This window comes from Aulostomus chinensis, chromosome 3, assembly GCF_037954235.1.
Source record: "Aulostomus chinensis isolate RoL2024-O1b breed Wild chromosome 3, RoL_Achi_v1.0, whole genome shotgun sequence".
Classification (NCBI taxonomy): domain Eukaryota; kingdom Metazoa; phylum Chordata; class Actinopteri; order Syngnathiformes; family Aulostomidae; genus Aulostomus; species Aulostomus chinensis.
Window position 1 is genome coordinate 31,231,465 of NC_141322.1, and position 23,581 is coordinate 31,255,045.

Genomic DNA, 23,581 nt, shown 5'->3' on the forward strand with positions numbered 1-23,581 from the left:
GGTCTTGGTGGTTAAAGAGAGAAACGCGTCTCCTTCAACCTGGTCAGCCGGAGGTGGTAGATGATGAATACATTGATTTAGTATTTGACCGGCGTGTCGAAAAGCATCTTAATTTGAGTAAAGTGCAGCAGAGGAATCATGCGCCAGCTCAGCGGTGACAACAGAGGACAGTCTGACAGGCGTCCATCCATCATGACCAGCGTGGAGGCGTCCTGGAGATGAACTCCGACGCATCCAGAATTAAAAACAGTTGATGTGGAACGTTCTCAGTAGAACACACACAAATCCTCATCTGCTGCTGTATTCAATCAGAGAAACTGTCACCTTTGGTTTGACTTTTCATTCTTTATTGATTTCATTTGCATGCAATTTCAGTTCCAGTTCACAAATTCTTCTGCCGACGCCGATTTGACGGACGGTCGATATTCACCTTCGTTATCGGCCGATGCGATGTTGGTGACCGATGAGCATGTGTGGGTTTGTCAAGACTCAACTGAAGATGTGACAATCAGCTCACGTCTCATACAAACCGCCATGTTTAACCACTACAATGATAGTTGACGACTCTGGGTGAATGGCGGCAGACAGCCGGCTAGCAGACATGCTAGCTGACGTCAGCGGAGCCCCCTGAAACTCACCACCTCATGGTTGACCAAGACAGAGATGTGAGCCGCGCCCTTGAACGTGATGCTAGCTGCATTCAGTGTGTGTGTGTGTGTGTGTGTGTGTGTGTGGGGGGGGGGGGGTAGCATGCTCCAGCCACACACTGCTTCCACCACCCCCACCCCCCACGGCAACCCTGGGCAGGGCCGCCATGTTGTTTTTTGAGATTATGCTCTTTTATAAACAGAGTTCTTAGTCTAAAGGGGCAAAGTGAATACGGTTCATCTTTGGTCACATTGGGGGTCTTTGTGGTCACCCCATTGCTGCACTCGCAGGGCCCCAGTGATATCACAAGAATCTTAACGGTCATTCGCCATCGCGACATTGCTTAAAGCCAATTTTCCAATTCTGAGCTGCTTTTTTTTTTCCTGCGTGAACCATCAGAGGCCCAAACGTGTCATTCAGCCCACTAAAGTCGTGTGTTGGTACCGTTCTACTCTCATCATGTTTGCAGTGACCGCACCGGTGTTCTTGTCACACAAATGCAGCTTTGCTAGCTTAGCCTAGGCTAGTGGCAGCGGTCGCGACGATGGAGCCTTTCAAATCACTGTGCCAGGTCAGGAAAGTAGTTCCGGATATGTGCCTGAATCAACAACAACCCATTTTCTTCAGCAGTTTCTCCACAGCAAGTGTTACACAGTTCTAGTTCTACTAATGCGGAGGAAGACCATTTTAGATGCTCATTCATTGGCTTAGAGACATCTTCCTCTGCCACTGTTAGCATTCACTGCTGCTAAGCTAGCTAACGCTGACCTGTCCAGTTGAGTTCCGGCAGTCAGACAAGTCTCTCTGCTGCTCTGGGCCAACTCACGCTGGATGATCAGTGTATTAGTGAGTATTTGTACAGCTGTGGACCCAGAATCTCACGCTCGGTCACCTACACCGTGACCTTTCACTCCTGATATGTTTTTTGAGCAGAGAAGCACATCGGTACCAGCAGCTTCCCTCCTGGAACAGCCGGCATGCACAAAAAAGAACAGCCTGCGATGAGTCGCTCAGAAGAGTCTGGAAGCCCCAGAGATAAAGATCCGTCACATGTGATCACGACTGCAGCGACGAGTTCTCAGCTGCTGCTTTACTCAGTGTTGGTGTTCTGGATGTCCTCAGATCACATCCAGCCTGACTGATCCCACCCAGCAGGTCCTGGTGGAGGTCTCGCTCAACAGCAAGGAGGTTGTCTTTGGAAAGTAGTTCTTGTTCTCAATGCAGATGCTCCTTCTTCCTCACCGTGTACGTGAAGGACGGGTGCTCCACGTAGCTGTAATTGATGACTCCTCCATCGTCCTCATAATCGACATCGTCCTCCTCTATATCATCGATGTCGTCCCCGTCCGACTCCTCCTCTTCGTCCTCGTCAGGCAAACTCTCACAGCTCATCTTCTTACGGTTGTTGTTCCTCACCGATGCCTCCAGGGCTTTCTGCCGCCGGTAGAAGTGGGAGAACTTGTTGAAGATGATGGTGATGGGCAGCGCGACCACCAGGGTGCCGCCCAAGATGCAGCCACTGGCGGCCAGCTTCCCGGCCACTGTGACGGGCACCACGTCCCCGTAGCCCACCGTGGTCATACTCACTGTCCCCCACCACCAGCAGGCCGGGATGGTGTCCAGGCCCACGTCCTGATGGAGACAAGAGGGCTTTGTTACACCTGGCCTTTACGTACGAGAGCTGATGGAGGAACCACACCACTTCCTGAGTTTGTGTGTTTTTTAAATATTCAACACTGGTGAAAAGTTGCACGACCTGTTGTTAACTTCCTGTAGTCGACTTGATCCAGACTATTCAGAAAGTACATTTTCTCAAGGTGGTTTGCCTGTTGACGGACGGGATGCCAGGATTTCAGGCTGGCTTTCTCTTTATTGCAGTCAAATCAAAGCAAATCTAACAATGAAGAACAGAAAATGTCTTCCTGAGAAACTCCTCTTGGCTGTTCGCTTCTTTCAGCACTTACAACTGTCTTTACGCTCCTAGCATTGCTGCCATTTCCTACTCCTCTGTTTTGCCAGCTGCATCATCATCAGCTGCACCAGCACCCTGCTGGGGGCAGAAGAGCTGTTCTGATGAGGGACTCCACCCCTGAGTTCCCCACGCACGGACGTCTCAGCAGGCAGGTCCCACTCACCCGTGTAATGGAGGTTTAAACTCAAACTTTATTGACACCAGTGACACTGAAATTACCTTCTGTGGTAATACGTGAATGTAAATTACCCCAATTAACTCATCTTCACGGTACAGAAACGTGCAGGAGTCTTCACCGTCTCTAACTGCATGACCCTGCTGACAACAAATGTCAGGGACAAAACCTGGCCGGCAAATTACAACAAAGAAAAAAATCCAGGTCTTATGAAACAGGTTAGCGATGTTACCTCTTCGTATTCCGCCGTGTAAGCGATGCCAGAGAAGACGGACACGCCGACGGCCAGGTAGAGCAGCAGGATGCCCACCTCGCGGTAGCTGTGCTGCAGGATGGAGGACAGATCGTCAGGAACGGGGAACTCTACTGGCCTGCTCTCATCTCTGAACTTGGGAGCCTCTGGCGTCTCCACAACTGTTCCACTTCCTGGTTCACCTGACAAACTCATTACACAACAAGGCCGCAGGAGCCCAAAATAATCCTGTAAATATGAATTGGTAGCAGAACTCACGAGACACCGATGTGACAGGAAAACCTGTGACTTCTGAGGAGCTGCCAGTGCGTCAGCAACCGCATCACCCAGACCCGCTGCTTCGTTCACATCTGAAGAAAAACCCACAACCCTCTGGGTTTTGGTCCCCGTCCTGCGCTTGAGTCGAATCAAAGTGGGGTCGGGCTCTCAGTGTGTGTGTGTGTGTGTGTGTGTGTGTGTGTGTGTGTGTGTGTGTGTCCTGACTCACCCGAAGCGTGGCTCCCAGTGAACGGAGTCCCGTTGAGTGCCGGGCCAGTTTCAGAACTCTGAAGATCCTCATTAACCTGAAGACCTGAGGGACACCAAGTCACGTGTTTATTTGGTCTGTCAGGTGATCTCAGAACTCACTCACGACTCGGCAGCAGCTGGAACGTTCATTCCAAGTGTTGACTCAGAGGTTGAGTCATGAGGAGAACAAGGGTCAAACATTCTCTTGATGATCACTTGAACCCTGTACGGCGTGTGCTGTGCGCTACGTGAGGGCGGCGCCCTGTAGTGTTCACACCCACATAACTACTGTGCTGTGGCAGCCACAGCTGATCGCCATCATTCTTGTCAGTGCGGTAAGCTGCTTCTGGGCTGCGTGGAATAAACAGGAAGTTAAAACATGAATGGCATTGTGCATCTGGTCAATTTTCAAAATAAAACACCAGCTACACTGTGGACAGTGGTGGTTTGGACGGCATTAGACCAGTGATGTGGCGCTCATTTTTGTTGTGAGAACAGGTGGTGGGTCACTGGGCTGGATGCCGTTACTCACACGCGTTCTCCTGAGTGCAGTTTACATTTCACACATCTGGTTTTAGTCGCACGTGAGTGACGACTCTCAGAGTCCAGCCCTGTAAACGAATCTTGCTCTGTTAATGCAGTCAGGTTATTTCCTTTATTGGCTCTAAAAGTGACGGACAAGTGCTTTTCCAACCAAGGTGGCGTGTTTTTTACTGATACTGACAACAAGACAACCAGACGTCACTTGAGTTTAGATGTTCAGTGTTTGAGTAAAAGATGAATCAAAGGTTTGAACCTGAATGAGTCGTCCCAGATCTCCCAGTTCAGGCTCGGATCCCACCGTTATGTCAAAGATCAGGGTGATGTAGATGGGAACCACAGACACCATGTCAATGATGTTCAGTGGGTGGTGGAAAAACTTCCTCCTGTTGGGTGCGAGCAGCAGCCGCATCACCACCTCAAGACGAATAAAGAAAGCCTCAGTGTTTCAATATCCCACCACTGACATTGAACACACTGGTGAACATTTCCACGCTTCGCCCACCTCAAAGGTGAACCAGCAGCTGCAGAAGACCTCCAGGGCCTGCATGGTTGGGTCCTCCATCAGCTTTCCATCGGAGTCAAACTTCTGGGAGCCGAGAACAGAGAGAGGAATAATCTCATCAGCAGCAAGTTTCGATCCCCTCTGGGCAGCTCAGCCTGCGGCGGCCTGAGGGCGTCGTGATGTGGGCTGGTTGTCCCAACAACAGCCTTCTGGAACACCTGGAGTTTCCCTAATTTGGCACAATCGTCTCTGTGGACTCAAAGATGACCTGAGAAGACTGTGGCTTCTTCCCTGCATCATAGTTAAAAAAACTGGGAAAAGAAAGCAGGTACATACAACACCAGGCCGGGTCACCTTCACGGCTTCCTGTCAGGTGAGGGACTGAAAGGAAGACTTTCTGGACTCTGCATGAAGCCCTTATGACCTTATGGTTGTCCTTGATCCCTCCTCCCAACCTGAGGCCGTAGAGCTCCGACAGCGGTGCCTCCATCTTATCTTATATGAAACTTTGCGTAAAAGGCTGATGAGCCTTGGAGGTTCAGCGTGAGGGGGCGTGGTCTTCTGCTCCCTCTGTACCAACCTGATACTCTGGGATGCTGTTGATACACATGGTGGCGATGGACGTGAGCACCACGGCGATGGACAGCAAACTGAAGAGCTTGCTGGGGATGGAGTAGCCCGGGTTCTCCAGAGTCAGCCACAGACACTTCCTGATGCTTCCAAAACGAACCCTCTGAAAATGTTGCATGTCCCTGTGAGGACAGATCAGACTGTTAGGCATCAGGACGGACGAGGATCTGCCGGGCGCTCCTGTCCTTTACCTGTTCAAATCCGATATCTCGTCCACGGAGGTGTCAATGCTGCTGACCTCGCTCTCGTCGTCCCAGCAGCGACGGCGGCTACTCTCCAGCTTGCGGTCATGGTAACGGTAACTACAGCAACTGTCCAGGAAGAACTCATTGATGCCCCAGTACTCGATCTCCTGACTGAGATAGACGGTGTATCAGTACAGGGGTGGCAGTGTGCTAGAACACAGCAAACCCTTGTAAGGAACATTCTAAGAGAGCGTTCCTCCCACTTTTTTAGGTCAGGGGTCACATGGCCAATAAGAAATAAGAAATCCTCACAACCCAACTCAAAAGTATGTTACAAATTAAAGCTGAATTAAAAGACAGTTTCTAAAATAGCATATTCAATCTAATCATTGGTCACGTTGATGTGAGCATGTGGCAGAGCAAGATGGCGGCACCATGGAGGCGATGGTGTTTGATAACTAGAAAGTTGACGTTTTACGGGTTGGTAGGATGAAACATGACACGAATGTAAAAGAAAACGAAACCACAGTGGCAACGTGTAGGACAGAAAGCCAACAGCGATGCTACGAGGTCACGTATTCCTCTCTCCTGCTGACGGCGCTCACACCTACAACATAACTGCACTTTATCTCAGGGATTGTTCTCTGGGATGTATCTGTCCATCTCTGTTGTAGCCAGCACTCATTAGCTACAAGCTAATAAACTCTTCAACATCACCACAGAAATTCACCAAACACATGTAAGACAATGTGCAGTGATTCCCAAGTCAAATGATGAAGTATTCAAGCTCTGAAGGATCCTTCTAAAGTGCTACTCATGAGGCGTGAGCGCTACCTTACCAGCTACTCAAGTCTGTGTCTGAGGGGTGAGCGCTACCTTACCAGCTACTCAAGTCTGTGTCTGAGGGGTGAGCGCTACCTTACCAGCTACTCAAGTCTGTGTCTGAGGCGTGAGCGCTACCTTACCAGCTACTCAAGTGTGTGTCTGAGGGGTGAGCGCTACCTTACCAGCTACTCAAGTGTGTGTCTGAGGGGTGAGCGCTACCTTACCAGCGCTGTAAGCAGTGTCATTAAATGAGCGCATTACAAGCTTACAGTACTAGCCTGCTTCCTCTGGCCTCCTCAACTGTACTGCTCAGCTGCTATGAATTTGTACATGAGCGGTAAAGTTCTGGTGTTACCCACCGACCCACCAAGGTCTCAGTGCTCATGTTGCACATTAAGCACACAGAATACTGAACGGTGAATTTGTTTGTGTGCGATGTGGGAAGCCAGCAGACGAACACATTGAACCTGAAGGAGAAGACGCACAGCTCCTCCATGATGTGAAGTTTGCCCGTTTGGTAGAATTGGAGGACGTACGGGAACAAGCCGGGATTCCTGTCAAAATAAAACTCCTTCTGCTGCACATCGTAGTCATCGCACACCTGAGTAGTAGAAGATGAAGGAGGGGGGAATTACCCTCGAGAATGAACCCAATTGTACCATCCGTCATCCATCCCCTCACCTGACTCTACTCGTCACCAACCTGCAGTATATCTTCCTCTGTGTCACAGGTCAGGAGTTTCCCGAGTCTCGTGTCGGGGAATTTCTTCAGCGTGCTTGAGCAGAGGCTCCTCTTCAGACCGCCGACATTCACGTGGACGAGAGCCTCGCCCGAGTCCTGGTGGACCCAGCTGGGCAGATTCTCCTTCACCATGGTTACCTGGACAGACATGGAAGAAGAAGCTAAACCAAACACACAATATGGATTATGGATCCTTACGGGACGGGATCGTTTTCTTCAGGAAAGCAGCTGGAGCCCCAGATGCAAATGTCAGGATGAACTTCATCAGGTGGAAATGTGACCTGACAGGGTCCAGACCGTCCAGGATCCCCCCCTCACTTTATATCTGCATATTTCAGTGAAGACTGCCATAAAATGGCAACAAAACTACGCAAATAAACCAACAAGACCTGCAACGGGAAGCCCCCCCCCCCCCGCTCAGTTCCGGGTTCCAAACTAAAATTTCATACCAAATCATCTTCCCGTCAATGTGGAAATGCTACATTTGACTCTCGTGGTCTAAGAAGTACAGTAATTAACCCAGAGTCTCCATCACTGAGGAAAGAACTGGGAATCGTGGACTGGGCCCAGCCCATCCCAGTAGGGGAGGGAGAACTGGGGGCTTCCACCCCAGCCGAGCTGCACTGGTTCCCTGAGAACATGAAGCACCTTGCAGGAGAGTAGGAGGCTGATAATGTTGAAGGGACACTGAACTTATTTCAGGTTCTTGATGTTGGAATGATTATGTTTCCGTTTGCGTGAACTTAGAGAAAGCAAGCGACTCGCTTTGGGGCATCGGAACTCCAGTTCCCTCTGGTTTGAGGGCTTTCATACCGCGACCTCAATAAAGTGCTAAATTTGCTCTGACTGTGTTCATCTCCTGTTTCCTCAGCATCTTGAGTCCCGCTGCCCTGCTCATCCCTCAGGTCCGTCCCTTCGTGTTCAGCTGCGTTCATCCCGATGACGAGCGCACAACAAAACCTGTTCATTGCGCTCCGCAGAATTTGAGGCTCCTCCGATCAGACAGCGAACATTAAAGGTATTTTTGAGGTGCTCGCAATATTCCTCGTCTCGTTGTTGAGGATGAGAGGAAAATAACAGCTGCGCGCACGTGAGGAGACAGTGACGTAGAAACCAGCGAGTAGTTTATTCTTGAGCAAGTTTTGTGTCTGCCAGAATAAAACTGTCTTGCCCTGCTGACGGGTTTACGGCTCTACGTGAATCAGACTGGAAAGCAGCTGTGCAGGGATGCAAGCGCGGTGGGGCTCGGCTGGTTCTGTCCAGGGAGGGACGAGGGACAGCGCCCGCGAACCGCTGACGACCGAGAAATCCTGCAGGTCCCACGGGTGCTGACCGTGGTCACCAGAAACGACTCGATGACACCTCTACTCACGTGACAACGGCCCGATCACGTCAGTCGCCTTCTCATAGCTTCGCTTCACTACAAGTTTGTTAAGATCCGCCAAGTCAGCTAAGACGCTGTTCGCCAAATGTTTTGTTTCTGCTGGAAACGTGTAAATATGTGGAAACTTTACAACTGACATTCCGTCAACATCACTTCATTCTAAAAGCTGAATTTAAAATGTCTGGTTCGGCTCCAACTCGTCACGCCGGGAGGTCAAGACTCCTGCGTGCGTGCTTGTCACGTGACAAGCATCTTCTCACCTGGGTTGCAGGTGGCAGTGAGTGAAAGCCCCTGGTTGATAGAAGCGTCGCACATTTCTAACGATCAAGGTGTGTTTCCAGTATTGCCACCAGTTATGGAGCCTCAACGACGGTTTCTGTTCATCCAGTGCTTCGAAACATTTCTGCTTCGTGAATGCGCTGTGCTGCACACATGCAGGAGCCCGCAGCCAGTAAAAATGGACGGGACGTCCAGAAAGTGCTGGAGGGTTCAGCGAGTTGGTTACTAAAACTTTCTGCAAGGATATTTATGTCCTCTCTTCCTGCGTCGTCTTCCCGTGGGAGTCCAGACCTTTGCAGGAGAACCAGACGTATCTGGTTTCCAGCCACTTTCATCAGTGGAGAATCTGCAGTTTCTCTGGCTGGAGCCAAAATAGCTTTTTCGCAAGGTCCTTCCATCGCCGATGACAATAACAAAAATATAGAATAACAGCCGTCGTATCCTTTTACCAGGTTTGACATTGAACTTTGCTGGAAGAAACTTTGTGAATCGCCGGCTGGAAGGGATTCAGATCTCCTCTTTTCTTCCCTCCAGGCTGAGTCAGCAGCCGCCGTCCCATGAAGACTTTCCTGGCAAAGATGATTCATTTTGCCCCCCCTCCCCCGATGTTTGAGCCTCTTTGTTGTGATGTGGCATTAATTCATCTGTTCTGCTTAACGCACTTTGACAGCCAGACAGTCACTTAATGTCCCAGACGTTTTAACGTTAAGGATGAACGCCGTGAGGGTTGATTAAAGGCTTGAATTATGTTCTGGATGTTGGATCTTTGCAGGCTGAATACAAATCTACCAAAGTGCATCTTTGAATGGTGACAGTCCCGAGCATCTCGTCTCCACGTGATCAAGCTAAAATAACTCACATGGACGCAGCACCCGCGCGTGAACGCCTCCCAGAGCAGGCGCCACGGAGCAGGCGCCACGGAGCAGGCGCCACGGAGCAGGCGCACGCTCACCTGGTCACTCCACAGGTGAATACCACTGACCTCAGCCACCTACAGAGACCCAGGAGGTTTGCAGGTGCTAGAGGCTCCAGAAGCTTCCAGCACCTCCATGCTGATGCTCCTGCAGAGAATATTCAGCTGATGGCCTCAGATGACGCGGCTCAGCATCTCTGGATCGTCGTTATCAGGTGTCGCGTCTCAGGGTTCCGCCCACCCGTCCCGCTCTCATCGTCCATCACTGGTGGGACCTCCATAAAATGTAGCAAGACTCTCACTTGGAGACTCAAGGAATGAATCAGCTGCTCCTCCTCTCCTTGAACAACTTCAAGCAGAGTAAAAACTGTTTGTGAAATTGAGATTTTTAGTTTTATTTTTCTATCAAGCTTTTCTACTGCGATACTTTGAAGTACTTTTCGATTGGGATCAACAGAAAGTTATTTTCTCTCACAGACTTTCAAATAGACGAATGACCTTTAGGACCTGCGTGACCTTTAGGACCTGCGCGTGTCATCTGGTGACAGGTGTTGGTTCTCACTCAGAACTGTGAGAACAGGAACCTGAGAACACCACCAGTGATTCAGACCAAAGCTACCAGATGATAGCTGTGAAACCAAGGGTGACTGTTTTAGCCTCTTGAGGTCAAAGGTCAAGGTCAGTGTGATTGCATCAAACCAGTTTTTAACCGCGTGAGTGTTAAATCTCAGCAGCGTCTCAAGGGAATTCCTTCAGACTCAGGACAAACTGATGACGCTTTGGAGGTCAAAGGTCAGAGTAATTGTGACCGCAAGAATGCCTGCTCTTGACCTTATCAAAGTGTCACCTCAGTAACCCTTCAATGGCATTGCTTCAATACAAGCCTTCTCTTGAACTTGAAGAGGTCAAAGGTCAAGGTCAGTGTGACTGCACTCAACCAGTTTCAGCTCCGTGAAAATATCTCAGGACCACTTTCAGGGAATTTGGCACAAACGCACCAGGATGTGAGGACGAGCTGACGGGATTATGGGGGTCAAAGGTCAGTGTGACTGCCCTGAACCCGGTTTTAGTGTTACTGAGATTCTGTTTCTCTGGACAGGGCTCAGGTGAGCGGGTACAAGACCTGGTGCTCACTGACAGGACTGAGAGTCTGCGGCCAGCCGGAGCGCTCTGCTGCACCTCTGCTGCACCTCTGCTGCACCTCTGCTGCACCTCTGCTGCACCTCTGCTGCAGGACGAGTGCAGCTCCAGTCTAACAGCCTCCTCTGGTCTCCGAGGGCTGAGTGAAGGAACCACGGTCAGGTGTGAAGCTAATGTGGATTTAATGGTGTTTAAAGCAGCGCGGCCTGACTTCATCGGTCTTGGAAGCGTTTCCTGTCTTCCTGCTGGTATTTAATCCTGTTTGTCTGTCTCTCCTGGGCTCCTGATTTATGGTCTCACATCTCGCATGCAGCTTACACCTGGAAATCCGTCTCCATCTGTCTGCTGCGTGCGAGGGCGGCCCGGTGGGTGTGTTTGTGAGAGGCTCGGCGGTGGTGGAGTGTTCTCAAAAGTACAATTTTGAGCTACGTGGATATTTCCAGTTTGTGCTACTTCATACTTATTTATTTGGGTATGTACATTTTTATTCCATCCATCTATCATTTCTCTTCCCCTGCCCACATTCCTTCCATCTCTCCTCCTGGTCCTGGTCCTGGTCCTGGTCCTGGTGCTCAGGGGGCCTCCTGACTTAGACGCCTGAACTGCCTCGCTTTCATTCTACGACGTACGCTAACACAACACGATACCCAATGACAGGCGGATCCTCTAATCAACAAACCAAAGTGATTTATCAGGACTGAGCAACCAAAGTCCACCCTCAGATCCTGAAGCAGCTTCCTGTTGGTGGCATTCGGTGACGGGATTGTGATTGACTGAAGTCGGCTGTGATTCTGCCTCGATGGTCGCTCTGGTCCATGCAGCTCAACATCAACGGCCCTCTCATGAACCAGAGGAGGATCTGACACTCCCAGTAACAAACCCTGTGCCTGCTTTTTGGTCAGATGTCATCGTTACTGTTTCATTGGTGGCCAGAGAGAAACAAAATGGTGACACTAATCTCTCATTTGAGTAATCTGAGAATAATCTGAGAATAATCTCATCTGTTTGCTCCGTGCGCTTCCAGGCACGTCTCAGGAACCTCCGTCCAACTGACTCCAGGTCAGTTTTCCTCTGTAATGTGACTGAGTTCGCCTCCAGGGCCCCGGACTCGTGGGCTCTCGGAAAATCAGGAAATGGACACTTTGCATCTGACAGCAGAGCTGAATACTCGGAGTCTGCCTGATTCATGTGCTGATGCTCCACAGTGTCGCTCCGTCACACAATCATAGTTTCATCACCACAGCCACCTTTAAATGGGTGGTGGTGCTGTTCTTTTAAACAATTACTTCCTTTACCAAATATCAAAAAGGCAAGTGTGGGTGGTAAACAACAGTGTGGGTCTATAATTACATGCAGGGCCCATGCTGAGCTCCCGGGGCAGCAGGAGTGCTGCACATACAGAAATAAAAGTGATCTATAATTCAGCAGGGAAGCGCTGCGGCTCAAAATCACAGCGGTGGAAAAATGCACCTTCAACATCAACAACTGGTCTCTCTCTCTCACACACACACACACACACACACACACACACACACACACACACACACACACACACACACGTCCGTATCAGCTCAGCAAACAACAAACTTCACAAGTCAAAGAATCAGCCGCTCACATGTTGACTGACCCACCTTGTTAACAGGGTTCTCTCACCTCCCGGATCAGCAGCCTCCTCGGGTCTCACGTTCACCCCATCCCGCTCTAAGTTTGCTACTTCCACCAGGGAAAACTCCCCTAAACGTCGAGGAAAGACGAAAAGCTTCCACAAACTTTGAGAGCGACCCTCCCTCACTGAGGAGCAGCACCGCCGGAGTCAGCGGAGGGCTGTCGGCTCGCCTCCATCTGGACCTGCGTCTGAGCGACTCCTCTCCTCTTCGGCTTTTCCCGTCGCATTCCGGAACATCTTCGTGCCTCCGAAGGAGACACGCCTTTGATTGTATTCATAAAGCGTTTCCTGTAGAGCCGGACGCTCCTGTCAGCGAGGCTCCTCTTAAAAAAAAAGAATTCTACGCAGCATCATTTTCAAAAATGTATTTTTATTTGCACAAATAAATAAAAAACAACTGAAATCCTAACAGAAAACTGTAAATAGAGGAAGAAAGATGTACTCTATCTAGTAATCATATAATTTATAACAATCACGTGATGGGGAGTGAATGTGCGGTTATTAAGGAAATACTCAGGAATCCACTTGATGAAAGAATTCTTTTGTTTTTGTGTTATTTACTTTTCTAAACTCCAAAGAGCTTAAAAGCACAAAAATGCCACGTGTTTTTTAAAAATCATATAATTGATCATGTTCACGACATAAAGTGATGAAGTGAAATGGGTTTCTTTGCTCGTGTCGTTTTCCTCGCCACCATCAACACCCCACTCCCGATGAGCGGCTTCCTCCCAACAGCAGCGAACGTTGGTGACGATAACAGCCCCATCTAGTGTCCGGAAGACGCTCCTGCACCTCAACGCCGACGTGTTTGTGATGATGTTAAAAGACAAAATAACAAAGATGAATTAATATTCTGGGTACAGAGGAATTATGAACTTTTTATATTTATTTTCCTCTTCATTTATTTTTTTTAATTTACTGTATTCATGAATCTATCTCTCCATTGCTTTCTTTTCTGTGTTTGTGATTGATGTGTTGATGGTTTGATTGCGTCATCGTTTGATTAACCTTTTCAGTTCTCAGATTCACATTTTAAACCCTTCGTCCGCTGAAGGTCCAAACACTCACGCTGATGTCCAGCACGTTTACCGTCCCTGTCCTAGTCAAACACCTGCTTGACCTTTGCCATCCTCTTTTTCAGGCTCTTTTCCTCGGAGCCGCAGCATCTAAAGCAGAAGTGCAGCCTGACGTGGCTGCTCAGCTTCTTGTCTCTGACGCCGTAGATGAACGGACTGAGCAGACGAGGAAGCACGTTGGTGATCAGGAAGCTGCTGAAGAGGATGTTGGTGCAGTCTTTTGGCCGAATGGAGACGAGAAGGCCGCTGAGAGGGGGGGGATGAAGGACGACATGCAGATGAGGAGCTGAACTCCATGCAGCAGGATGGTTTGTGGGCATTTTTAGTTGAGCTGGTCACAGCATGAGCAGCATTGGCAACCTTCAGGTAGGTGACGAGCAATGTCAGGTAGACAAAGGAGAACAGGAGGACCGGGGGGGGGGGGGGGGGTGCACAAAATATGGGTCACATGTATTCATCACCTATGAAAATAAAGATTAAAGTTTTACCTCCACAACCACTTGCTTCATCCTGTGGTATGGTGATTTGTACACGTTAGCAAAGTAGCAGAGGACTCTGGTGGAGAAGACAGAGGGGGGCTGGGTGGCGAGGACAATGCAGATGTCACTGAGGGCGGGGGTCAGGGAGGTGACCCACATCAGTGCGATCAGAGCGTAGGCTCGCTGCACACTGCAGATGTGGACGTGATGAAGTGGTCGGCAAACAGCAACGTAGCGCTCAACCGCCATGCCGGCCAGGTTCAGAGGGCTGTTCCTGGATGAGGACCAATCAAAATCACAAGATAATCCAGGGTTACTGTGCCACTTACACACAACACTCCAACTCTTCTGGAATCCTCTTCTTTTGGGAGACCTATGCTAGTTAGCTTAGCACAGAGATTGGTAGTGGGTGGGAAGTGTTATCATATATATATATATATATATATATATATATATACACACACACACACACACACACACACACACACACACACACACACGCATTGTATCTGAGGCTTTAGATTGGGGGCTTTTTTCCTGAGAGGGCAGAAAGTCAAACTTAGTGTTGGGGTCTTTTCTGTTTCCCCATTTCCCCTCTCTTTCCTTCTTCATTGCCCCCCCCCCCCCCCAACAGCTTACAACAGTTCAAACAAGTTGCATCCATAATTTTATCACTGTTGTTCTTGTTACTATTACGGTTCTACACGAGGGAGATGAATAAACCTGAGGGAGGCAGTAACGCGATATCGTGGATATTAACTGCTGTAAACACCAACGAAGAAGACCACGAAGCAGTAATGGCGGGCAGTTTGAACCCCCCCGTTGGCCAACAGGTTAGCACGTTTCCCCTCGTCAACACTTTTAGGGGCACTACTCGTGTTTTATTGCCTCCCCGCTGCCCGCTGTTCGCCTCCCGCCACGTTAGTCACGCACTCCGGCGGCGGAGCTGTGACGCAGCTGCGTCCACGACTGTTCACCTGCCTCGAGCCAAGGTAAGCTGTCTCTTGGAGGCGGGTCTTCCTGGTGCCTGGACCGACTTAGCTTAAGCAAACATCTGCTCTCAACAACAGGACCTGGAACCCAGGATGGAGGTTCCCCGTTCTCCTGCTGCTGTCCCGTTATCAGACGGACTCCATGACGACGGTTGACTTCTTCCTGATGTGAGTGCTAGTTAGCATGCTCCCTGTAGTAGCATCCTAGACCCCGTTTCAGCTTTTCTTCTGTAACTGTCAAAACTTGAAGTTTTTTAGTTAGTTTTTTTTTAAGTTTTTTCTAGTCCACTGACTTTAGATCAGGGAAAGCCACGGAGATACAAACTTCCTGTGATACTACAAATATCTACTACTACTACTACTGCTACTACTACTACCACTTCTGCTACTTTTACACCCCTACAGAGGAGAAAGTAGAATTACTTTGATGAATTAGTGTAAAAGTAAAACCACTTTTAAAATTTCTCTTAAGCTAGATGAGCTAACTGAAGTAAAAAAGTAAAAGTACACATTCTCTGTGATGTAAACAGTACTCAGTGTAAGCACTAATACCTCAACATTGTACTTAAATGTTACTTGAGTAAAAGCTACTTCGTTATTGACCACCTCCTTCTCACTTTTATGCTCTCAACTGAACGAAGAAACTACAGCAAAGGAAGGTGATAAATTTAGGATGTGATCAAAGATGAATACTCTGAATGGATTTTTTTGGAAAATGTATTTATTATTAATGGGGCTGCATGTTTTCTTTTGTTTTGTTTGTGTCCAGTTTTCAGCGATGAGTCTAAAAGTGTATCGGCGTTGTTTTTGTTGTCTCTGAGTGCTTCGTGGTTTTCCACAGCCTCATTGTGTAACGTGAAATGCCAACAATGACAAAAAATAATGAGAAAAGACCTCTGCTATTGGAACTCGTCTGGGTTTGGAACTTGAATGAATGAGTCTGGACACAAGTGTGAACATGTGACAAGCACATGTGTGGAATAAGACACACGCGCACGCACACACACACACACACACACACACTCGTTGCTTGTGATTAAGATGAGCAGCATGATGCAGCACGGGGTGAAACGTAGAGGGACAGTGTAGGTCAGGACCTGCAGCGCCACGGAGACTGTGAGCATGATCATGTCATTGATCACCAGGTGGATGTAGAGCACGTACCTGCAGGGAGGACAGGAGCGCCTCGGTCAGGGAAAGGAGGAAACACTGGGGACGGGAACAGGGGAACCAGGACGGAGACATTAACATGCAGCAAAATGTGTCCTCAAGCTCCACCTATGAATTTTCTCCCGCTACCTCTCATGGTATCACCTGGGGTCTCGCTGGAAGACCTGGTTCCTGAAGTAGGTGTAGACAAAAACTCCGTTGATGGAGTTGATGATGATGCAAAGAGCCACGGTGATGAAGTTCTTGGTGAAAGCCTCGTGGAACTTGTCCTGGTGGCTGCTCAGGTTCATGCCTTGCTGGTCCGGCAGAGACAACGTGGCTGAGGACAGCTGCCTAATTAACTCAAGTTGTGTTTGTATTGGTGGTGTTTTGTATTTTGCCCACTGCAATTTTCCAATGACAGGATGGCCTAATATTTGTTAGAAGCCAATTTTGGGGCAAATCCTACTTCAGATGAAATAATGTGGCGCTGCACAGGCGCCCTGTGTACACATCGCCCTCTGCTGACTACAGACAACATTTTACATTTTCATAATAAAAAATTATGTCCAAAAATTAACATTCTGTCTAATTCTGGAAATAATATCCCACTAAGTGTCAAATAATTGCAATCAGATATTTGTCACTCAGCCAGTGGTGGAGCTGCTCAGGTGCCCTTCACTCAAGAATACACAAAGTAACAGTTGTAGAGTACAAAACAAGAGTACAACTACTGTTATTTAGAACAGGCTGACACAACCATGCTGCACTTTATTGGAGTGGCTGTTTTAATTTAGCAAAACACTACTGTAAAATCATTACATTGTATTTTTTTTTATTCTGGTTTAAATTTGATTGTGTGGAACAGTTAACTTCTTTACAAACAAGAATGTTTCATTCTTAAAGAAAAGGCATTACATGCAAACAAGCTTATAATAATAATAATAATAATAATAATAGTACTGTTAATGCTGCACTTTAATTATTTATATTTCTATAGAAGCTTGTGTGCAGTTTTATGTATTTGGGTGTCGTCACTGGAGGCCTAAGTGAGCTGCAGCAGTATTCCACTCTATGTTTGTGTTCTTGATTGCAGTTTTTATTCCAAATAAACTAGAAAAACTCAAACTATTGACCCTAAAAAAGTTCATGGTAAAGACGCAATTTGAACTCCCATCCATGACACCACAGGCAGGTGGTCTGGCGTTCCAGTTCACCCCTGCAGCGTGACAGCCATCAGTGGGAGCACACCAGTTCATGCTGCCTCACTGATCCATCAGGATTGTGCTAAATCCACATTTGGTCTCAAGAAAATAGATGAATTACAAAACTGTAGCTGAAACCATGATAGCCTAGCATCTCATTAAAGTGCCTGCAAAAACAAATTTAATATTTAGAAACAAAACAAAATCCTCTTCTATACTCATCAGAACTTCATTTAAAGGTTACATCAAAAATTTTCCTCTCATGGATAATTTTTCAAGAACAGTCTGATTAATTCAGTGAATGCTTGAGACAGAATCCCTGAAAGTTGTGTGTATTAGTAATTAGTTATCAACATAGATAAGCGAAACATTTAATGCTCGTTATTTTAGTAGTTACTGGTATCTGTGTCAGAAACCCAACGCGTCTCTCTTATTTGTAGCTTCATGTGTAAACGGTCGGTTTTAAAAATGAACCTCCAACTTACTCAGGGACTTCGTGGTCGCGCCGAAGATGAACTCAGTCTTTAGGAAGTGAGGGAACCAGGAGGAGGTGCGCTTATAAAGACCTCCACGTCAGGGCTGACCCTGGAAATGTCATTTTATTGTCTTCAGCTCTCAGCCTGACATCACAACAATTTAATCATTCCACAGCGAAGGTGCACGACTTCACAATGAACACTCCTTGTTGTCATCTTGAGTGTTTTGTCGGTGCCCCAAACGCCAGTATTTTACATCGTGTTTGGGCAGATCGAGGACTGTTACTGACATCTGTGACCCATATGATAAAGACACCATGGTATTCACATTTTGTACATTTTGAAAAACACAAAAAATAAACATTGTGAATTTCAAAAAGGAACATTTTTCTTTGTTTCAAAATGAGTTGAAAAACCCCATAAAACATATTTGTTTTTGTTTTTTTTAACAATTCCCCACACAGTTTGTCTCCAGAAATGCATGACATCATCAGTCTTGGGAGAGTGCAGTGCTTTGAAATGATCAGGCCTTCAATGTATCTTGAATTACATGCAGTTTGATGAACGATGCATGAAAATGGATGTATTTCACCATTTATAAAGGGAGTAATAGGAATTTTTCAATGGCTCCCATTGATGTGACAGTATTGCATCATCATGTTGTGTTGATGGTGACGTTTATGTCGCGGTGTGATGCTGGTTATTGAGGCTCAGTTGGGGGGGGGGGGGGTGCTACATGACCAGCTTGTCGTTTCTGCCGGCGACGTCAGTGACTGTTTTTCTTTTCAGTCACAAACTCAACCGTCCGTGTTCCACCTGCGACGCTCCGACATCCTTTAGTCTGGATTGAGTTTGAAAAAATTGACCCAAAACAGAACTGCGTCACTGTCCTCCATGCTGGTTTACTACACCTGCTAGAGATGGAACACGAGCCCGGGACGCTGCTAGTAGCTTTGTCATTGCTCTGACATCCATCGCTTCTCTCCAGTGCGACGAAGCCGTTTGTGACACACCAGGGAAGGAGTGAACAGGATCAGTTGCCTTCTGTAGCGGTTTAACCCAGAGTTCAATTACCAGCGTGAACGTGGTTATTATCTGTAGGAAAGAGGAAGAAGAATAAATGCTGCCCAGATTTTAGCGGGCAAACCTCCTCATTCTTCAGTCTGTGCTGTCCACTCAGTCACTCGGTCTTTTGGTGGTGGCCCAGTTATTTTATCCACAGGTTCCCCCTCTGTAGCGCCGGTCTGACCCTGCTGTTGCTGTGGCTCTGACAAGCCAGGTACCGGGTCCAGTACTTCCTGAACTTCTCGTCTCGAAAACCATAAATCACAGGGCTCAGAAAACGAGGGATGATGTAGACGAGCAGGAAGAAGACGTAACGAATCTCGAGGCTGAGGCGAGGGAAAATGGAGATTAACGCAGCCTGAAGGGTAGGAACCACGAAGGCGAGCAAGCACAGCAGCAGCTGAAACAGAAGATCACGCATCATCACTTGGAACAAACACCTGGCAGGCGAAGATGAGCTGACAGTGTATGAGTGAGTGGATCTTCCCAGAGGTGCAGAGCAGCTCAAGGAAATGGCAAAGAAGTCGCACTGTGATTGTTGTCTTCAGGACTGCGATATAATAATCAACGAGTATCGCAACCATTTGCTTGGTTATCTAGAAAAAATGCACACAAATGACTTAAGTCAGAATGTGCATTTCTCCACATAATCGTACAAAATTAAATTAGCAGAAAAATGCAAAACTAACATTTCTGGGTTACCGTTTTACTAAATTTAATTACCATTTACACAATATTGGACAAAATCTGCAAAATTTGTTGAAGCAGTAGTATTGTAAATGATAACTGTCATTGTTTGCTCAGGCTGACACCGTGATTCAGTGAATTGTGCAGCAGTACTTTATCCATGCGACTTTTTTATATGGAAAAAATCCCCTGTTCATGGAGCAGAGATGCGACGTGTGCTTGAGTGGTCACCTGCAACCCATGAAGCATCACGGTGTTCCTCGCTCTCTTTATGGAAGCCAGGCCCATGGAGGCGGCGCGTGCAGTCAGCATGATCTTGCAGTAGGTGTAGAGCAGCGTCAGCGCCACGAAAGAGAGGTACGTTCCATCAAACACGCAGTTCTTGTAGTAGATGGACCGGTCTCGAAAGAGAAGCGTGTGGTCACAAAAAATGGAGGTATGGAAGAAACTCGGGGGCTCTTTGACGATGGTGATGAGGAGGTCTGTGAGGGGTGGGGTGGCGGTGAGGATGAGGATGATGCAGATGAGGAGGAGAGAGCGAGGGACGGTGCAAATCTGGCAGTAGTGGAGGGGGAAACAGATGGAGATGTAGCGCTCCAGTGCCATGCCGGCTAGGATGAGCGGGGTGGAGCGGGTGGTCAGGACCGCCATCATGACCTGAGGGAGGCAAAACGCTTCTCTTATCAAGGATGAAGTTGTTGACCAACACATGAATCAGCACAACTACATTAACATCAGTACAAACACGAAGAAACAGGAGCTCGTCTGTTTTGAGCTCACGTCTGAAGAGCTTGTGGGCAGACTTGCTGTCAGTCGCTGGTCTGACAGGTTCCTCCTGCACTGCAGTCACCAGCCACTGACTGGACTTGAGTGTGGATAGAAAGTGTAACAATGCAGCTTTCCTGGAATGTGATCAGATCAAAGTGTGACAGTGAAAGGTGTCATTTAATGGGGATTTTGAGGCGCCATCCACCATTTTACTGCCTATGACATCAGCACGTGTCAACAGTTGTTTGTGACTGTCTGATGTCGTGCACCGTAGCTTGAAGAGAACCCAGCAGGTGTCACGCTAACCTGATGAAGGCTTACCAGGAGGCAGCAGATGGAAGCGTGGATCTTCCTGAAGATGTAGCTGACGACGTAGAGAGTGGTCACAAGGCTGAGCTGCAGAGCGTCATTGATCACCATGCAGATGAACATTATGTACCGCGGGTTCTCGTAGAAGTGACTGGAGTCAGAGATAAACAAGAGCTGGGAGGAGTCACACTGGGACTGAAGCAAGGGCCTCAGCCATGCACCTGTGACGGCTGTACCTGTGACGTAGGAAGGTGTGCACCATGCTGCCGTTGATGATGCTGAGGGTGAGCCACACCATCATGGCCATAATGTTCTTTGTCAGGGCGTTAGAGAAGCTGTCTTTTGGCATGGCCGCTGCAGCGCCCCCTGTCGGTGTGGAGCTGGTATTGCTCACCAGCAGGTCCAGAGGGCCTGGGGAGGACGAGGAGTTGAGCATTGCTGGCAGTTCCTTCTCAGTCTGAAGGAACACGGAAATGAAACCTGTTGATTTACAGTTCAGCTCCTCTTTAGTGGTGCTTCTACGAGCAGATTGTTGTGTGATGAAGGGCAAACTACCTGTGAACTACAGGTAAACTACGCAGTGGTGGGATGAGCAGTATGTAATTCCATGTACTTCACAAACTTTACTTAAAATTCCCATTTGATGTCATATTATACTTATACACACCACAGTTTTGACACTTGGTTACTCTTTTCATGAAAACCTGTTATAAATGATCTGATGCAGAACTTTAATGTACCAAGTAGTACACAAAAAAGTATTGGCTCCATGTTAGTACTTCAGTATATTTTTGTAAACATACGCTCATGTTGCACTCTGCAGGTTTCCTGTTCTGCTCCCCCATCAGTCCTCTTCTCTTACTAGTACATTGTAGTTTTTCTATTACTGTCTGTCCTTGTCCAGCTCCTTGTCCCTCTGTCGGTTGCACGTCTATTCTGTGCACACATGGCGAGCAGTTTAGGAAATTCTGAAAATATTATGAAAGTCCTTGTATATGTGCACATAATTGGACAATAAAAGGATTCTTTTTTTTTTTTGGAGATAAAAACAAATATAAACTAGGATAACATACTTGCCATAGTACATACTTCCTTCGTACTTCTACTCTTGACACTAAAAGTACATTTTACTGGTGAAGGGGGGGAGTGGTATAAATTCAAAACTGTATCACAATAGTACTGCGATGGACTCAAGGCCCCCCCCCCCCGACCCTTCCGATAAGATAAGCAGTATAGAAAATGGATGGCTGTATCACAATATTTGGTATTGATATAAATGGCAATGCGAAGATGTGACTGTACGACGACATGTAACGAGATGGCAGCAGTGATCCACAGAAGTAAGGCATGACCACATTGATCATCCAACACCAAACAAGCAGGAACTTCATTCTAGAACAGAAATTTCAGTGAAGATCAACACCGACACTCGCAGGATGCAGCAGGCGCCAACAGCCGGGATGTGTGAATAGTACGAATATGCAACAGCAGCCAGTTATGAATTGGATATGAAACGTTCTCATCATGCGGAGAACTTGTAACAGTTTATCATGAACAAGGTGAAATGACTCAGAACCGCAGTTCTGATTAAAACATTTCGTCACAAGCTGTCCTGTAAACAGTGGCAGCTGATATCATCGCGAATGTTGCAAATACACGTACATGGAAGTCCGTTATATGAGACATAGTTAACACCTCGTGATGTTACTAATCACTCTCAGGACAGACATTTTCAAAGCCACCTTTCCATGTCTGATATTGATAAATGTGTAGACATCCTGACCTGGAGATGTCCACAACCACTCATCGCTCACGTTCATTTGCCGACTCAAAAAGCTTTGAAAATGATATTAAAAACATTTTCATAGCCTAAAATTCACAGTTTGTGGTTGACATTAAATTAAAGTACATTGTTGAGATATTGTCAGCTTAGAATCACGCACAAGTAAAGTTGCAGCTGGATCAGGATGCCGGAGACTCTCAGGTATTCATAGTTAAAGTACAAACGCTCCTCTTAAGAAGCTTTGTAAGTAAAGTTTCATACAAATAAATTGTATGTAATAACAACAATTTCTTAACCCAACAGCTCAAATTCATCATGAAAGTAGGGATCCAGTTTTACTGATTCAGAGATTAAGGTGTAAATACCCTCTGTGGCGTAGCCAACAGTGTAAAACACAAAACTTTTTTTAACAGAATAAAGAACATAAACTTCAAGCCATGTCAAAGCAGCACCAACCCAGTGTCTGAAAGCCTCATCAGACAGTAGAACCCTGACATCTCACCTGCGGAGCCCCTGACGGTGTCGGCAGCCTCCTCAGCAGTTGGCTCATAAATGAGGACTTGCTTTGATGCTCAAGTGTGCATCAATCAGGTTGTCGCGGAGACCCAGTGAGAGTCATGATGTCACTGTCAGGAGGAGATATCTCATTTATAACTTGTACTTTCCCCCATAAAAAATATTTAAGGGCAAATAAAAAAATTAGAGGCACAATGACATTGAAGGAGGAGACGTGTACAAACAGAGGAATCACGTTTATTTGAATATAAAAACACTTGCACACTACATTACTAGTTTTTGCCTAAAGCTGTGTTTATTTACTAATTATGTACTATTTTTGTAATACTTGAACTGTACAAATGCTAAAAGATGTACTTAATAATATGATAATTCACCTTAAACCTGTATTTTGCATTTTTAAGTATTCAGAATTCGGCTGCCTGAGCTCCTGAATTATTTCTGTTTTATCATTTCTTTGACTGCAGAAAGAGCCAGACACGTTCATTCAAACTGAAACTAAAGGAGGCTGAGGGCTAACAACAGCTTAAACCTCCTTTACCAACTCTCCAGGTCGTTTGGTATAACCCACGTCGTCTTCATCCAGACGTGTGATCAGTAATCCACCAACACTCTGATATGAGCTAGAACACTTGTGTTCTGCAGGAGTTCATGGTAGCGCCAAGCGGGACCAGCTGGTGCATTCAGTTGCACCACCGCGCCCGCGCTTGTCC

The 23,581-nt window shown here is 47.3% G+C and overlaps 3 protein-coding genes and 1 pseudogene across 12 annotated transcripts in view; 1 reads left to right on the forward strand and 3 right to left on the reverse strand.

Annotated features, from left to right (window-relative positions):
• Window positions 1-415: 415 nt before the first annotated feature.
• On the reverse strand, window positions 416-12,560 carry LOC147268632 (delayed-rectifier potassium channel regulatory subunit KCNS2). 3 transcript variants are annotated; one of them, XM_086200901.1, is made up of 10 exons: window positions 12,329-12,560; window positions 6,943-7,119; window positions 6,726-6,841; window positions 5,422-5,586; window positions 5,181-5,352; window positions 4,601-4,684; window positions 4,352-4,513; window positions 3,536-3,619; window positions 3,028-3,120; window positions 416-2,280 (listed from the first exon to the last, which is right to left on the reverse strand). In XM_086200901.1, the coding sequence occupies exons 2-10, from the start codon at window positions 7,111-7,113 to the stop codon at window positions 1,864-1,866; spliced, it is 1,464 nt and encodes a 487-aa protein (XP_086057027.1). In that variant the 5' UTR covers window positions 7,114-7,119; window positions 12,329-12,560; the 3' UTR covers window positions 416-1,863. The 3 variants fall into 3 exon arrangements, with proteins under 3 accessions (XP_086057027.1, XP_086057026.1, XP_086057028.1); XM_086200900.1 differs by having other exon boundaries at window positions 6,708-6,841; XM_086200902.1 differs by lacking the exon at window positions 12,329-12,560 and having other exon boundaries at window positions 6,708-6,841; window positions 6,922-7,089.
• A 247-nt stretch (window positions 12,561-12,807) lies between these two features.
• On the reverse strand, window positions 12,808-16,452 carry LOC147268633 (odorant receptor 131-2-like; annotated as a pseudogene).
• The window catches only part of rbpjl (recombination signal binding protein for immunoglobulin kappa J region-like), a 76,255-nt gene continuing 67,346 nt past the window's right edge, over window positions 14,673-23,581 (forward strand). For all 8 annotated transcript variants that reach the window (XM_086200383.1, XM_086200374.1, XM_086200373.1 and 5 more), the window contains exons 1-2: window positions 14,673-14,910; window positions 14,989-15,078. The gene's annotated coding sequence lies outside the window, so the exon portion shown is untranslated. The remainder of the gene's footprint in view (window positions 14,911-14,988; window positions 15,079-23,581) is intronic.
• LOC147268635 (odorant receptor 131-2-like) lies at window positions 18,948-21,414 on the reverse strand. Its single transcript, XM_086200531.1, has 5 exons — window positions 21,373-21,414; window positions 20,806-21,026; window positions 20,582-20,720; window positions 19,724-20,149; window positions 18,948-19,205 (listed from the first exon to the last, which is right to left on the reverse strand). Exons 1-5 carry the CDS (start codon window positions 21,412-21,414, stop codon window positions 18,948-18,950), a joined length of 1,086 nt encoding a protein of 361 aa, XP_086056657.1.

Bases quoted from the DNA above. Each gene is read 5' to 3' on its own strand.
- LOC147268635 (XM_086200531.1), bottom strand. From the start codon at position 21,414: ATGGGGGAGCAGAACAGGAAACCTGCAGAGTGCAACATGAGC. The intron at 21,027-21,372 runs GTATGTTTACAA...GTGTTCCTTCAG, and splicing joins CTGCAGAGTGCAACATGAGC to ACTGAGAAGGAACTGCCAGC. The intron at 20,150-20,581 runs GTAAGCCTTCAT...TGCCTCCCTCAG, and splicing joins CTTCCATCTGCTGCCTCCTG to GTCATGATGGCGGTCCTGAC.
- LOC147268632 (XM_086200900.1), bottom strand. From the start codon at position 7,113: ATGGTGAAGGAGAATCTGCCCAGCTGGGTCCACCAGGACTCGGGCGAG. The intron at 6,842-6,942 runs GTTGGTGACGAG...TCTACTACTCAG, and splicing joins CAGAGGAAGATATACTGCAG to GTGTGCGATGACTACGATGT. The intron at 5,353-5,421 runs GTAAAGGACAGG...CTGTCCTCACAG, and splicing joins GAGATATCGGATTTGAACAG to GGACATGCAACATTTTCAGA.